This window comes from Neopsephotus bourkii, unplaced genomic scaffold (assembly GCF_033783945.1).
Source record: "Neopsephotus bourkii isolate Nb327-2 ecotype Australia unplaced genomic scaffold, CSIRO-AGI_Nbou_v1 NB_1572, whole genome shotgun sequence".
NCBI classification, from domain to species: domain Eukaryota; kingdom Metazoa; phylum Chordata; class Aves; order Psittaciformes; family Psittacidae; genus Neopsephotus; species Neopsephotus bourkii.
In genome coordinates, this window is record NW_026902048.1 from 181,465 (window position 1) to 198,469 (window position 17,005).

General features: G+C 54.9%; 1 protein-coding gene across 1 annotated transcript; it reads right to left on the reverse strand.

Moving 5' to 3' along the window:
- Positions 1-606: 606 nt before the first annotated feature.
- Positions 607-8,881, reverse strand: PAQR5 (progestin and adipoQ receptor family member 5). The gene is made up of 7 exons (XM_061371116.1): positions 8,704-8,881; positions 8,367-8,494; positions 8,043-8,248; positions 7,276-7,402; positions 3,833-3,929; positions 3,223-3,364; positions 607-2,774 (listed from the first exon to the last, which is right to left on the reverse strand). Exons 1-7 carry the CDS (start codon positions 8,752-8,754, stop codon positions 2,527-2,529), a joined length of 999 nt encoding a protein of 332 aa, XP_061227100.1. The 5' UTR covers positions 8,755-8,881; the 3' UTR covers positions 607-2,526.
- Positions 8,882-17,005: the final 8,124 nt, after the last annotated feature.

The following is a 17,005-nucleotide window of genomic DNA, read 5'->3' on the forward strand; positions in this document are numbered from 1 at the left end:
GCCGCTTGGCTTCAAGCCCTGGGCAGCAGCTCTGAAGGCTTCAGTGCATTGAGCTCAGCCTCCCTTAAACCACAGACAGGTCTGGTTTGGTGCAAATCAATTCAAGTCAGTAAGTTTACCCCCTTAAGGGAAAAGCAAATGAGTAAATCCACAACAATGCCACCACGCTGGCTCTAATTCTTTACTGGGAGCACTAGCAGCAGTGCGTGGGCCAGCCTTCGCTTCCAAACACTGAAACACCTGAGTTTCTGAATGATCTCAGAGCACACATGAAGGATTCAAACAGCCCAAGGGACCCGACCGCCTCAGGAGCAGTCCCACCATCACACCACCCTCACCCTGCAGCCTAACACTGGTGAAATGGGGCTGCAGGGACCTACAGGAAACCCGGAGAGGGGCTTGGGACAAGGGCCTGTAGGGACAGGCCAAGGGGAATGGCTTGAACCTGCCCGAGGGGAGACTGAGCTGAGCTCTTAGGCAGAAGCTCTTCCCTGTGAGGGTGCCCAGGGAAGCTGTGCCCGGTCATTAAGTTCTGTTTGGGATTTGCTCTGGATGGGGTGCAGATACACAATGGAACAGGTGCCAATAAATACATATCCTGTGTTATCGTAACAATCTGACACTGCTTTTATTTCTTTCTGTGAATAGAATTTAGTACATTCAATAGGTTTTTGAAGGCCCATCTCCAACTGCAGAAGGAATCCGGCTGCGTCAAGAGCAAACAGTCACTCATCCAGTATATGCCAGACAAAGGGTCCCTACAAAGCGCTGCAGGATCCAGAGGGAGAATGGTAATGGAAAATACAGTGTAATGTATTCTCATGTCATTTTCCTACACATAATTTCACCTGAGGAGGAGGAGAGAACTTCCCAAATCCACAAATAAAACAACCAAGAAACACTGTGTAAGGATCGATGTAAATTGGACAGCCTCTTTGATAACGCCTTGCACGCAGAGCCAGATTCCATCCCGGTCACATCAAGTAAAGAAGCTTTGCAATCATTAGCAATTATCTCTGGAGTGATTAATTTCCACAGGCAGCATTTATATGGAGCTATACAAGTCAGGCTGGTGTAGGTCAGTGCGAGAGTTATATTAGTTTTCTCTTTTAATGCAATAAAACTGTTGAATAAACAATTACGTTCCAGTGCTTATAAATATTAATAGAAATCTTGGTCAGCTTTCAAAAGAAAGCTGTTTCTCAAAAAGAGTTCCTTGTCCCATGATAGATGCAATGAGCCGTTGTATTGTCACTCAAAAGTGCATCAGTTATACCTTGAGAGAGGCAATTCTACACCCACCAAATGTCACACCCGTATGATTATCAAGGAGCTCGATCCCATTCCCCAGCAGTCAGCTTTGCATCGCACGTTCCTGTACCTCGTGTGCAGTGTTGGTAAATCCAAGGTGACAGCTTCCATCCCAGCTGAGCTGGCACCTCCGGGCTCTCTCCATGCACTCTGCTTCTCCTTGCTAAATCCAGACACAGCGGCAAGGAGAGCCAGGAGGGACAGGCAGAGTGCAGGGCTGATGCTGGGTGAGCTGAGGTCTAACTCTGGGAATGCCTTAAAATGACAGGGTTTGACCCCCACTGTGCATCAGCCGCTCCAAATCCTGCCTTTCAGCCGACACAGCTCATGGCTCTACACTGCACAGGCTCCTGCTTCTTGCTCAGCTCATGTCTGATGCCACAAATGGGGTTAGGGAAGGAGCCCAGCCATGACCAGGACGGAGGTGTCTGTGCCAGGAGGGAAGGACAGAGCCACCCATGCTCTGCTTGGCGCTGCATCAACCACCAAGCAGCTACAGGCAGGAGCTCAGCTCCCCCATGGACATTCATTTCCCAGGATTTACCTAAGCACCAGAATTGGACCCAAAATAAAGCCATTCTAGAGGAGAATGGAATTCCTATGGTGAGTTCTCCTGGAATAACTCTTTTTGGGTCATGATTAAAAATAGCTGAATTTAAAACAATAACCAAACTCTGGTCTCAATTCCACATTTGTCAGGCACTTGGGTTTAGTGTAAGGCTGTGTAACACAGGTATTTGAGGTTTTAATCTCAATATAATGCCACTTTCAAGGTGAAAACCTTAGTTAAGGAGCCCCAGGGAAAGCCATTGGACATGCCTTCACTAAAGAGGCTTGGCTGTTGGTTTAAACCAATGACATCTGTGTGACCAGATGCATTGCTCACGTTCCCTTGCCTCCCTGATTGCTCCGTAAGGCAGACCTGGGGAATGCCTATTGCTTTGGGAAGTATTAGCACTTATTTCCCTTTGAGAGAAGAAGTTATGAGTATTTTAAATACATCTTGTGGTAAAACAGCAACTTGATTAAGAGCATTTCATCATGTCCCCAGCTTGGAAGCTATATGTACAAAACCAGTGCAATTGTGGTTTGCTCTTGAGAAAATGGTCAATAAACCTTTTCTCAGAGAGTTTAGGTGAAGAAACTCCTCACCCATCCACGTCTTGTTTGGGGTCTGTCCCATGGAGCAGCATAAACGCCATCTAGACCCAAAGCCTAATGCTTGTGTGGCTTTTCTCTCTGCAGAGGCTCTGGCATGAAGCGCAGGGACATGGAGCAGAGCCCGATGACAGCCAGGTTCATGGCCATGCAGATGCCCATGGAGGCGAGGGTCTGCAGGGAGGAGGGAAGCAGCGAGGAGGGCAGGAGCCGGTCGTGCCGCTCAGCCATGTCCATCATGATGGCTTCCATCTGGAAGTGCGTGCCGATGATCCCACAGACGTGGAAAACTTGGTGGCTGTGCCCTGCAGCAAAGCCAGAAGCACTCACTGAGGGCTTCAGTCACTTTGGGCAGCTCACTGCTGCGCTCCTGGAGGCACGAAGGAGCACTGTGCTTGTGCATGGCATGATGGGGGGAACAGGGTTAGGGTTAGGGTTAGGGTTAGGGTCTCCTTGGAGGCTGTCCCTGCAGCGCCCTGACACTGTGAAGCAGTGCTATGCCACAGCTGAAGGGTTTTGCATGAGAAACGAGTGCTTTGTGGTCACAAACCCTTCTAACCCATTTTGGAAGCAGCACGTTTCTGGAGCTGTTCCTGCTTTATCGAGGCAGGACTGCTCTATCTCATATGTAAAACCACATATTGAATCTCCAGCAGGGAATGAATTACAACCTCTGGGCATCACTCGTGCATTAATGTGCTTTCTCCCTGCAAATAATGAGGAAACAATTCCAACCCACCCTTTGGCACTTACCGATATAATCAAAGTGTCCTGGTGCGAGTCGCTCTGGCAGATGGCTGGCGAAGATGAAGCAAGTGAGGAAGGCAAAAGCGGTGTGCTTATAATGGACTGGGATGGCAGCCTCCGTGCAGCTCTCTGCCATGCACAGGTAGAACTGCAGCAGCAGAGGGGCATCCACACAGGGGGACCATGCAAAGGGAGGAGAACAACACGTTAAAGGAGGCAGAGCTGCTCCCTGCGCCCCCATCACCTCTGGCTGCCCATTGCCCAACATCCAGGGCTCAATACAACAGCCATCACCTCTACTTCGTGTAAATCCCAGCCCCACACATCCTTAGTCCTCATTGTAGCAAAATCCCCATCCTGCTCCAGTTGAGGAACTGGAAAACCGGCAGCTTTCTGAGGCAGTAACTTTCCAGCCTGGGCAAAATCTGAGCGCGGCGCTTTGAAGTGGAAGGAATCTGCCTGTCAATAGGTGCAGGAAGAAATAACCCAATCCCTTTCCTGCCGGAGTTTGTTTTCCTTTATAAAAAAGGGGATATTTTCCCAAGTATTTCCAGGCTCAGATGCAGCAGTTGATATTCCCAACCCGTCCTGGTGCTGTGACCACAGGGAGCCGTACCCTGTAGAAGAGAGGGATGCTGTCGAAGAGGTACGGGTAGGCGAAGGCCAGGATGCGGGAAGCCTTGCTGAACACGGGCCGCTCCACCTCCAGAAACCTAGAGGGAAACACAGGAGGTAATTCCCATGGCACAGCCCTGCGGATTAGCCTGGATTCCATTAGTCTGGATTCCACTGCTGGGATTGCAGTGCAGACATTGCACAGTCACCGTCCCATCAACACTGTGAATTCAGGCAGGGCAGCACTGAGGGTGTTAAAGCTGAGACCACCCTCAGCTCATGTGGGGAGCCTTGAGCTGAGGGAGGAAGGATTTAGAAGTCACAGCTTCTGTGGACAACCTGTGCCAGGGCCTGACCACCCCATAGGGCAGAATGATTTCCTAATATCTAATCTAAATCTCTCCTGTGTCAGGTTTTTAACTGAGTTTTCCCTCTTGGTTTTGAATCTGAGCTTTCTGAGCTCAGCAATCAAGGAGAACACACCTGCCTTGGCTTGGAAGGCTTGGTAGGTAATGCTGCGTTCGGGCTGTGTTCATCCCTGTTAGTTAAGCTGTATCACAGCTCATGGCTGAAATGCATGAAATGGGAGAGCATCCTCCTTTTTTACACCTTACCAAGGCTTGGTGATTGCCATTGCAGAGAATGAACAAAGAGAGTTACCGAAATCACAACCTAAATGAGTTAACCAAGTTACTTTTCAATGACCTCACCATTCTAATGGAAGCAGCAGCCTGTTGGCTATAGTCATACCATAGATGAGGAGGAAAGTGCACGTCTGGGCAGGGAATAATGTCCTGCATTTTGTTCTGCAGGAAAGCATGGTGATGAGATGTAGGACATTGCCCAAACAGAGCCCCCATAACCCCAGCGCAGTGCTCTCTTCACAGCAGATGGCTTGAGACGTAGCAGAGCCCATGTGTGCTCTGCTCTCACCATGAAAAGCCCATTCAGGTTTCTCTGCTTGCACAGGGCTCACAGAATGGTTTGGATTGGAAAGGACCTTAAGATCAACAAATCAACACCTTCCTTCAGATGCCCCTCGGTGAGTCCCTGCCAAATCCCAACGCTGCATCCTCCCATCATTCACATTGACCTTCATGGGGCAGCTGGAGAGGCTGAGGATGCTCTGCTGCTGCGCTTGGCCGTGGCACAGGAGCTCAGCGGGTTCAGGTAAGCCAGCATTGATGGTGTGAGCACAAATCACTCTGACCCTGCCCTGCGTGTGCCCTGCTCCTGCCTCTCCCCTCCAGTGACCCCGGCAGCCCGCAGAGCCCAGCCCAGGGAGCGGCTGCAGAGCAGCCCCAGCAGCATTGCTCTGCCCGGGCAGGTCCCTCCCAGCATCGCCACCCATTGCACAGCGCCTGGAGCAGCTCCCCAGGGGCTGGCTTCAGCTTGAGCCCAGAGCCCCTCTTGTGCTGGGCTGGTGCTGGGGCAGCCTGGAGAAGAGAAGGCTCCTGAAGGGGAGACCTTAGAGCAGCTCCAGTGCCTAAAGGGGCTGCAGGAAACCTGGAGAGGGGCTTGGGACAAGGGATGTAGGGATAGGCCAAGGGGACACCCGTATGCATGGTTCTGTAGCAGGGGGATGCTGAGCAATATTTGTTCTTTTAAACAATCCAAATTAACCTGGGACTGATCTCAAGTTGCTGATTATTTCCTGTGTGTTATGTTCCAGTGGTAAGTAGCATGCTCAATGAGCTTCATTTGCTAAGCCCATCTAACGAGACAACAGAGATGCCCGAGACAAAGACAAGAGGGGGAAAAGAGACAAAAAGAAGGAAAGAAATGACGAATATAAGGCAAAAATACCAAGCTCTGGCTGGCCTCATGCACTGAGGGGTCCAAGAGAAATCCTTCAGTTTGCAGTACTGCTCAGTAACAGCAGGGATAGGGCCAAATCTTCCACACCAGACCAAAAGGTGAGAGAATGCCCTTGCACTGAGCAGACAGTAAATGAGCCAGATGTGCAGGACTATGGCGAGCTCAGCACTCTCCCTCTCAGAGGGATGCGTCGCTGCATCCCACCCTGCAGTGTGATTCCCTCCTGCTGCCTTCCCCAGGGCGTGGGAGCATCTTTATCCCTGCTGAGACATCCAAACAGCCCTGTGCTGGAGGGGGGGGGAGCAGGAGGAAAGACCCCCAGGGTTCTGTGATGCTGTGATGAGTGACCACAGGCATGGTACCAGAGGCACCCCAAACCACAGGATGGGAGGTGGGAGCGATGCCCAGTGCTTCACAGCGCTCCTGGGAGCAGGGACTGTGCCTCCTGTGCAGCAAACTGCCTGTTGGTGCAGGGACACACGCGAGGGCTCCCCTAACACAGCCTTCCCCATGAAGGAGATGGGCCCCAGGCAGGCCAGCACTGCAGGCGCTTGAGGTATTCCTAACAAGGAGCCCAATGGCATCCAGGAACAGCCATGGAGCTGCTCGTGCTATGGGAGTGATGCAACCGGCTGTGAGAAGGCTGCGGCTGCCCTGCAAACCTGCTGCACGCATGGATAGACACAGACATGTATAAACACACCTGCACACACACATACAGACACACAGACATGTATAAACACACCTGCACACACATACAGACACACAGACATGCATATACACACCTGCACACACACATATAGAGACACAGACATGTATAAACACACCTGCACACACACACAGAGACACACATGTATAAACATACCTACACACACATACAGACACACAGACATGCATAAACACACACATACAGACACAGACGTGTATAAACACACACATACAGACACACAGACATGTATAAACACACCTGCACACACACATAGACACACAGACATGCATAAACACACACATACAGACACACAGACATGCATAAACACACCTGCACACACACATAGACACAGATGTGTATAAACACACCTGCACACACACATAGACACAGACATGCATAAACACACACATACAGACACACAGACATGTATAAACACACTTACACACACATACAGACACACAGACATGTATAAACACACCTGCACACACATACAGACACACAGATGTATATATACACACATACAGCCACACAGATGTATATACACACACATACAGACACACAGACATGTATAAACACACCTGCACACACATACACACACAGACATGTATAAACACACCTGCACACACACATACAGACACACAGATGTGTATATACACACACATACAGACACACAGATGTGCATATACACACACATACAGCCACACAGCCACTTGTTCTCCTGCCAGGCATCACCATAGGAAATGACCTTCAAAACCTCCACAGATTAAAGCTACTTCCTTCCTGTTGCATTTGTGAGCATCGGTCTCTCTTAGTGCCAACAGGCAGCCCGTTTCCAACCCAGGAGTCCCCTTTTCCCCCTGTCCTGAACTCACTGAAGCCCTTCAGTAACAGTACCCATTGGGGATGCTGCAGCTCACCTGGAGTAGCAGGACAGGCTGGTGCTGACCACAGTGTTGAACACGGCGATGGGCACGTAGCAGTGATGGAAGGTGCTGTCGACCCATCCCGCCGGGAAGATGTACGCTGAGTACGCCAGGGCGGATCCTGGGAACAGGGGAGGAATGCGGTGAGATCCGGTCCCACCAGCACTGCTTGGGACCTTGGAGCTTGGGTTTGGCAACAGGACAGGGAGGGATGAATGAAGGTGGCCCAGGGGAGCATCAAGAGATGCTCCCACAACCAGCTCCTGCAGGTGCTTTTCCATGGGCCATGCAAAGACCCTGGTGGCTGCTGCTGCTTCCCCTGGGCTTGTCCCCAGAGGGGTGCCATTGACTTCCCCCCCACTTGTCTTTAATCTGCTCTTTTACCCTTATTCACTTTACCGCAAGGACTGCAGTGTCCCACAGCCAGGCCTCCATCCCAGGACTGCCCAGTACAAAACCCAGCCCCCGGTTACTGTTTGTAGTGGTATCATAGATGAATCCCTGAGTGGTTTGGGGTGGAAAGGAACCTTAAGATCATCCAGTTCCATCCCCCTGCCATGGACAGAGACACCATCCACTGGACCACGTCACCCAAGGCTCTGTCCAAGCATCAGGATTCAGGGAGGAGGAAGAGGAGAAACGGACACTGCACACAGTCAGCTTCCATCTCTGCTTGTCCATGGGTAGGAGCGTTCAGCCTGATGCTGCAGCTCCTGGGGACCAGCACCCATGGACACCTCTGCCCTCCCACCCACCCTTACCCAGGCTGTACATGCTGAGGGCAGCGTAGTCAAAGAAGTAGCAGATGTGCCGGGTGCGGGTGGACATGGTGCTGAAGGTGTGGGCACAGCTGGAGGCCAAGGGGTAGATGCAGCAGGTCAGGAGGTAGGCGAGGAGGGGCCAGGCATTGGGGTCCTCCCGGCCCCCTGGGCCCTGCAGCCGCCCCACCAGGGTCCACACAAAGTACCTATGGGACAGAGAACAGCATCGCACCCACGGGGGTCCCCATCCCTGCTCCTTGCTCTCCCCACGGAGACCCAACCCCTCCTGCCATGGATGCTGAAGCCCCAGGGGATGGTACCCACCAGGCAGGCACAAAGTGGGTCCAGATGTTGAGGGTCTCATTCGTCATCTGGAAGACGCTGAGGAGGCAATCGGCTGCCGAGCTCCGGGGTGGGCGATACCCAAAGAGGATGCCCTGCTCCTGGTACCCCTGCAGGGCACAGGGGGGGGCAGTTGGACGAGGTTCAAGGGTGCCAAAAGGATGGAGACCTGGGCCCTGCTGCAAGGACAGAGCTGGGTCCTCCATGGAGGGGCTGAGCCCTTCCCAAGGGATATGGACACTGAACACGCTGCTCCCACTTATCCCCCCCCAAAACCCTCCCAAACCTCAGGCTTGGGGAAGGAAAGCTCCTCTCTGACCTTAGGCACTTGGTTGATGCTGAGCAGCCGGGGTAGCTTGATGCTCAGCATCGTGTGGGTTGAGGATCCAGCTCCGAGGGATGCTTTTGGCTCAGCTTCCCTGTGGAGAGCCCTGATGGTGCCTCACATCCCGCCTGAACTCATCTCACACGCCACGGGATGGAGATGGCTGAAGTGATGCTCTCCGGGCTCAGGATGGGTGGCCTGGGGGAGACAAGCATCCATGGGGATGTGGCACTGTGTTCCATTGGGAGATCCCGAACCCACACGTGGCAAATGCTTCCTGCAGGGATCCCATGGCATGGGGAGGGGAGATGGCACCCTGTATCCAAAAGGGGCAGGGGGAGAAAAGGCAGCATGTCCCTATGGGGACCACCCAGAGGGACTGGAACCGCTGTTATCACCCCATCAGCACCCCCATCCTGGAGCACCTCGAGGTCACACAGAAAGCCCTGCACATGGGTTCGGGGGCCGCAGGTCCCCTCTGGGAAGCTCCCCATTGAACACCCCATCACCACAGCGCAGCCCCACATCTCCATCCCTTCCCTGCTGACGGTGGTGCCCCCTGTGCCTCCACCTCGGGGCTGTGAAATAAAGGTTCCATAAGGACCATGTCCTGCCCAGCACCGCATTCCCGGCTCCCTGCAACCCCCCAGCCTCCCGGGCTCTGCTCCTGGGTGCTTCCCTGCTGCCATCCCGCACCTTCAGCCCCGGGATGGGACGGGACGGGACCTGGTTCCCCCTCCAGCACCCGCGGCCCTTGCTGCTGGTCCCAGGGCAGCCCCTTTGCTGCTGGTCCCAACGCAGCCCCTTTGCTGCTGGTCCCAACGCAGCCCCTTTGCTGCTGGTCCCAACGCAGCCCCTTTGCTGCTGGTCCCAACGCAGCCCCTTTGCTGCTGGTCCCAACGCAGCCCCTTTGCTGCTGGTCCCAGCGCAGCCCCTTTGCTGCTGGTCCCAACGCAGCCCCTTTGCTGCCCTTCCCCAGGCCCTGCCGTTACCCTGCGTGTCCGAGCAGCTCCAGAGCAAACAGGGGCAAAGCCCCGCCGGCTCCTGCATGGGAGTGCTCGGGGAGAGGGAGGTGGCTGGGGGCGGCTCCGGGAGGGGAAAGATTAACGAGGCAGCGGGGCTAAAACCCGACCTAAAGCGAAGCTGGAGCCGCTTTGGTTAAAGATTAAGACTTAAATGGGGACGTTCCGGTGGCTGTTGGACTGTGCGGAGCCTGCGGCCCCTGCGCTGGTCCCACTCCTGTCCATGGGGGAACGGGGATGGGGATGGGGATGCTGCTCAGCCCCGGTGACTCCGCTCACCCCGGGGAGGCAGCGCCGGTTTGCGGGCAGCCCCGCGCTCGGCACAACCGGACGAACCGGGGCCGGTCCCCGTGTGCGGCCCCGCAGAGGTGCGGAGCGCTCTGAGTCACCGGCGCCGGGCGCACCCACGGGGCCGCCTCCCCCGGACGAGCTCTTCCACCGCGGGGTGGGGACGGGGCCACGTCAGAGCCGCGGGGTGGCTGCGAGCACCCCCCTGCCCCGTCCTCATCCTCACAGGATCCCAGCCTCGGTTCTGCTGAAGGGACCCTAAAGCCCATCCAGTTCCAACCCCTGCCACGGGCAGGGACCCCTTCCACTGGAGCAGCTTGCTCCAAGCCCCTGTGTCCAACCTGGCCTTGAGCACTGCCAGGGATGGGGCAGCCACAGCTTCTCTGGGCACCCTGTGCCAGCGCCTCAGCACCCTCACAGGGAAGAGCTTCTGCCTAAGAGCTCAGCTCAGTCTCCCCTCTGGCAGGTTAGAGCCATTCCCCTTGTCCTGTCCATACAGGCCCTGTCCCAAGCCCCTCTCCACGCTTCCTGTCACCATTAAAGGCTGTGCCTTGTCCCTGATGAGAGGAGCCGTGACCCATCCCCGGTCACCCCATCACTGCCCCTCCATGGGCTTGGCTTCCCGCAGCCCCATGGCACAGCCTGCCCCTGGCACCGCTCCCGTGCCAGCACCAGCCGGTGGCTTTCAATGGCAGGGCCAGCACGACGCAGTTAACGATTCACTGCTCCTGACGGCGGGGCAGGGAAAGGGCTGGGAGCGAGCAGCCCGGCAGCTCCGAGCACTCGGGAACGGGACGTGCCAAGACCTCTCCCAGCAGAACAACAGCGGCTTTGTGGGAGCTGCTCCTGCTGCTGCTGCTGCTCCGGGCTCCCTGCTCACGCATGGGTTTGAGGCTGTCCGAACCCAGTGCGGCTTTGAGCTCTTTGCCCTCCCTCCTGCTCGGTCCCAGCGCCTCATCCCAATCCCCAGACACTCCTGGGTGGAACTTCCATCAACTGGGAGCAAGCGGCGCAGCCTCGGGCTGCTGGTGGGCAGGGAGAACGCACGGCCCCATCCATCCACACGCAGCTCCTTCCCACCGCCACCTTTCCCTGTGGCTGGAATCACTCCCAGCGACGTAAAGCAGCAGGAGCGAGGGGGAAGAGCGGAGCGGGCGGTACTTACGGCTCCGCCGCCGGGAGCGGGGCTGGCTCGGATGCTGCCTTATCCCTGGCGCTGGCTCCGGGCGACTGTTATTACTCATCTGTGTACAAACACATTCCACATGGTGCGGGTGTGAGCGGGATCGGGGCGGGATCGGGGCGGGATTGGGGCAGGGAGGCTCTGCCGGCTCCCGCTGGGATGAGCCCGGGAGCAGGGGAGGACGAGGCCGGCGGCTCCGGCTGCGATCCCCGGTGAGGAGCGAATGAATTCTGGCTCCTGTCGGAGTGGAACAGGAAAAAGGCAACAAAACCAAACCGGAAACGGCCGCGGCCAAGCGCTCGCGGGTCGTGCTCGGGATCAGCTGGAGCCGGGCTGCGAGGAAGTGGGATAGGGCCGGGAAAGGCGTTAACTCCCGAGCGCCCTGCGCATCCTCACCGCACAGGCCCCGCTGCTCCAGCACCCGGGGACACCCCAGACCTGCCTCCGTAGAGGGAGTTCAAACCCTCCCGATGATGCCCCCAAAGAGTCCTCAGTCATTCCCGGCTGGATGCACGGATGACCCCAGCCACGGGCTGTGGGGTCCCCTTGGGTACCACGGAGCAGGAGCCCCCGCTTGCAAACCCGGCGCCTTTGCCCTTCCCCTCCCCGCCGTGCGAGTGCGGCCGTTGGGAACGCGTTGCACAAGAGCGGGGCAGAGCCGGGGCCGTGGGTGCAGCTCCTGCTTTGTCCGGTAGCTCCCGGAGCCAAGCGGAATGTGCTGCTCGCAGGGAGAAGCGATGGGGTCGGTTGGAATCCGGGCTGGCGAGCGCACTGCGCTGCCCTGCATTCTAATCACAGCTCGCAGCAGTTCCATGGTGCGAGCGCGTTAACCCTCCCCTGCCGGCTTCCCACCGGACAGTGGCTTCCCAGGGATGCGCAAGCCCCTTCTGGGTGCAGTTCCCACCACGGGGGATGCCCAGGGCTGGGATCGAGCCCATTGCTCCATGTGGGAGGCTGACCCAGTGACCAGCTCACGGTGGAGCGGTGGCGTTCGCATCCCCCAAGGCAGGGTCATCCATGGATGTTCTGCAGCTCCACACAACAGGAGCTCAGCTCCAATGAGCACAAGGTCTGGAAGAGCTGCTTGGCTCCATTCAGAGCAGCCCCAGCTCAGTCCCTTCCATTGGGAAAACCCAACCCGGATCCGCACGATCAACCCTGGCATTCCCATTCCATGGCTGTCACCTTGGCGATTGTCCCTTGAGGGTGTTTGCACTGTGGCTGTGCCAATGCCCGTTGCCAAGGTGCCGCTGCTGAAGGGCACCAGAGGGTGCAGTGGGAGCCTTTGTCCTCCATGGGCACCCATGGGTGATGGGCAGGCATTGGAACAGGCTCAGTGCCATGGGTTAGGGGTGGCCTTGGCAGGGCTGGGGTAAGGGTTGGATCTGATGGGGTTAGAGCTCTTCTCCAAGCCGCTTGGGTCCATGACTCCCATGAGCTGCTCTGCGGGAGCTGGACACAGGGGGATGGAGGTGATGCTTGCACAGAGCATGGAGAACGTGGTGAGGAATTAAATGAGCCCAGTTAAACCTGCAGGGTTAAACATCAACCACTGCTCCCACTGCATGGCTCCGGAGGCTGCCTGGGGATGCCCATGGATGGGGCCATGGAGGGGAGGTGGTGGCTCCACAGTGGGGAGCCAGCCCAGGAGGGAAGGGATGAGCCTGGCTGCCCTGAGGAGGTGCCCTCTTTAAGGGAGAGCAGGCTCCTTCGGGCTGCACTGATCCCCTAGGATAGAACCATGGACTGGTTTGGGATGAAGGGACCTTAAAGCCCATCCAGCTCCAACCCCTGCCATGGGCAGGGACCCCTTCCACTGGAGCAGCTTGCTCCAAGCCCCTGTGTCCAACCTGGGAAGGGACCATGGAGCAGCTCCAGCTTTGCTCCAGCATCTCCTCCCCTCCTGGTGGATACCCCCACATCTGGAAAACGATGTGAGGAGCACAGAGGTGGCCCAGCCTCATGGATAAAGGGGAATCTGGTCAAAATCCCCCCCCCCCCCCATCCCCATCCCCAGGACCCTCAGTCCCGCATGGAGCCGGTCCTGGCTGCTGGCGCATCCCAGCTCCTGCGACATTCCTGGCTCCAGCTGCCTTAATGAATCCTTTTAATTACAGAATGAGTGCACTGACAGGTTCTGCTCATGGGGCACGAGATGGGGACGGTACCATCACGTTCTGGGGTTTGGCAGCAGGGGTGATGCTGCGGGAAGGGTGGAGAAGCAGCTCTGGAAAACCAATGGGGTTCCCAGTGGGTGCTGAGGAGGAGCCAAACCCTCACTGGAGCACTGGGGTTCCACAGGGAACATCACCCCTAGCATCCTCAGCGCAGGAACCCAGCTCCCAGTGTAAACCTATGCTTGGGAAGTGCTTCCTCACCCCCTCATCCCCATCACTCCCTGGAGCTCCAGGTGCTGCCCCTCCACACAAGCCAGTGCATCACAGCGAGCACCGCTCACTGTCACTATTGAACCCCTTTACGCAGCTCATCCCGGGTTAAGCACCCACAGCCATGCCCATTTCCCATCCCAGAGGGAAGTGGCTTTCACCACCCGCTGCTCCTGCTGACATTTCATTGTTCCAGCACAGCCCAGGGAAAGCAAAACGGCTACAGTGGAATCCTGAGGCATTTAAGAGGATCCAGCCAAGCCCTGGGAGGACTTGGGATAAGGATGGGATTGGAATCAAAAGGCTTCTTTATGATCAAATTAAGGGGTTTCTATTCCCCACCCGAGCGATGCCATTTGGATTTGCTTTTTGTTTTCCCTTCCCAGTAATGGGCTTTGCAGAAAGAAGACCTCACAGATGCTTCCTGGCTGGAATACTGGATCTGGGAGCGCTGGGGGGAGCAGGATGGGGTCCCTCATGGCACTGCCATGGGATGAGCAGCCCCAAGTCCTCACAGTGTCCTCAGCCTCAAGAGGCCACAAGCTCCTTCCTGAACATCCTCAAAGCCTCTTTTCACCCCCAGAAAGGTCCAGCCAAGATCTCACTCACAAACAGGCACCCTGGGCCCAGGGAATGTGTCTGTGCCCCCTTGACATCATTTACATCACATTTACAGCAAGCAGAGGAGCTGCCCACCAGAACACATCCTTAGTTCAGCCTTGCTTTGGAGGGGAAACCAAACCAGAGCAACATCAGAGACACCTCCTCCTCACCACCACCAAGAGCACAACCTGGCACCAGCCCATGGCAAGGCCAAGCCACGAGTACTCTTGTTCCTTCCCACACCAGAAGACATCACCTTGCTGCGATGCATTCACAGCACAGGAAGCCACCAGCTCCCTGGTCCGAAGTGGTGACACCTCAAAAGGAGCAGCAACCCCTGTGTCCTATGGGTGGATGCAGGAGATGCACAGGACCCATCTGTCCTGGTGAGTGCAGAGAGACCTGCACTGAGCACAGAGAGGGTGGTTATTACCATGGCACAAGATGCTCCATCCTGGTCATCATCCTGGCAGAAGAGGGTGTTTAGCATTCAGGAGGTGCATTGACATGCATGGGAGTTATCAGTCACTCCAGGCAGATGGGAAACCTCCTTGCACCACAAACTGAGCAGCAAACACTGCAATCCATCACCCAGACAACGGATCCCAATCCACTTCCACTTCCAATTCACACTGCTAAGTAACTGAAAATGGTGATGAGGCAAAACCATCCCTGGCCAAGTCAAAGGAGGCATCCTGGTCCCCTTTACATCCAGCTTCCCATTGACCACCTTCTGCATCAAGGTGGGAAGCATCGCTTCAGGCATGGGGTGGCTGAGGCAGAGGTGACCTCAATCCCAGTATTTTGGGGGAAATTTTGGTAGGAATTGCATGTTGTTAACTGAAAATAGGAATTGAGAGCAGTGCCCTTCGTGCATGTTAAAGGCAACCTCAGCCTCTCGTCTTTGGATGGTTTTAGTCAATTATAAAGTGGTATTTATAGATATTAAATATATTAAGATATTAATACATATTATAAAAATATATTTATTAAATATGTATATGAAATATCAAAGAAACTCAGAGTGAGATGAATTCAGGAGAAATCACAGAACCCCAGCCTGGTTTGGGTTGGAAGGGACCCTAAAGCCCATCCTGCTCCAACCCCTGCCATGGGCAGGGACCCCTTCCACTGGAGCAGCTTGCTCCAAGCCCCTGTGTCCAACCTGGCCTTGAGCACTGCCAGGGATGGGGCAGCCACAGCTTCTCTGGGCAGGCACCTCAAGCCACCAAACCCTTAACACTTGAAACCCCCCCGTTTCCATGCTTTCCACCTTCCCTACAATAAAACCCTTCTGGGATGCTCTAAAAGGAGCCATCTCCATCCCAGCAAGGCTCATGGGGGCTCACCTGTGACCATGCATAGGGCAGAAGGTACCGATGGGAAGAACGAAGACGCCCCGTGTCTGTCTTAAGATAAAAAAGTTTATTTTACAGTCTTATAAAGCAGCTTTCCATGAAGCACAAACAAACGTTGAGCCATTTACTTTGTATATAAACATAGTAGAACCTTTCCCGCTGCAAAAAGTCATGTCTGGCTGTATATAAAACTAACGTGTGCACATTGTGCTTAAACTGCAAAGTCTGTACAGCTTTACAAAGGACTACCCTTCACAAGAGCATCCTGTAAACAATTTATTGCATATTTAACACATGGTGGATACCCCACATGTAAAAAAGGAAACGTAGGAAAAAAAACCCTAAAGGACAATTACAAGGTGAATGGAAATAGCAGCTTTCAGTGAATGTCTTGCACAATGAGGGAAAGAGCACTGCCACACTTGTACACTTGTGCTTGTGTGTCACTGGGTTGCACATACCCACGCTTCCAATGAAGTCTATGTACAGGAAACCCCAGGGAAAGACTAAACAGGGCTTAATCCCCAAGGACTTTGTCAGTTTGAGCCTGAAAACAAACACCCCCCCCCCCCCCAAATTAAGTGAATTTGATGAAATTATGGGCACCAATGTCCAAGAATCCTCTTCCACTGCACAACGGAACTAAAAGCAGTAACAGGAGAAACCCCACGCTACCTCTCTTGGGTGCTGCAACCTCTCTCTGGTGGTGGTTGCTTTGAGTTACATGAGTGCTAAGGCCGACAAAACCACAATGGAGGTGTTAAGGATAAGGTGGTTTGACAACACAATGGTGTTGGCACGGCCAACCCATGCTTCTGAGCTCACCCATCCAACAGGGGCCAGGCTGACCCGCACCCTAAGAGAGCATCACTGCAATTCTCCAACTGGTATTCACTGAAAGAACAGAACAAGGAAGTGATGGCCTCCATAAGGCACCAAAACCATCTCTTGAGCAGTACCCAAAGAGTCTCTCTAGATCCTCCAAAGCCAAAATGGGCAAAAGGAGGAGGAAACGTGCAGGAGAAAGATGTCTGTGTTTGTCAAGGAAGCACATCCTGGGGTTTGCGTGTGTGTGTGTGCGTGCGTGTATTCACATGGACGTAACAAATTCACCTCTGCTACCTTTGGTATTGAAACTTCTCCTGTGAGATGCCCTCCTCCAATGAACTGCCACGACCACAGCATGCATTTGCAAAGATCAAGTAATGAAACGCTTGCGCCTGCGAGAAAACAGAGAAAGCATCAAAAATACATGGAAAAATGAAATCCCGATGCCTACTGTCCCTGTGCCCAGCCTTCTGGGGATGCGAATGAGCTTCATCCTCAGCGTGAGCATCCTCACCTTAACCCCCACCTACAACATGGAACAGGATCAACCAGGACGCTGAGAGGGCAGAGGAATGGTGGGTGTCAAGGGTTGGCAACCAGGAAAAAGCAGGCTCCTGGTTCCTTCTG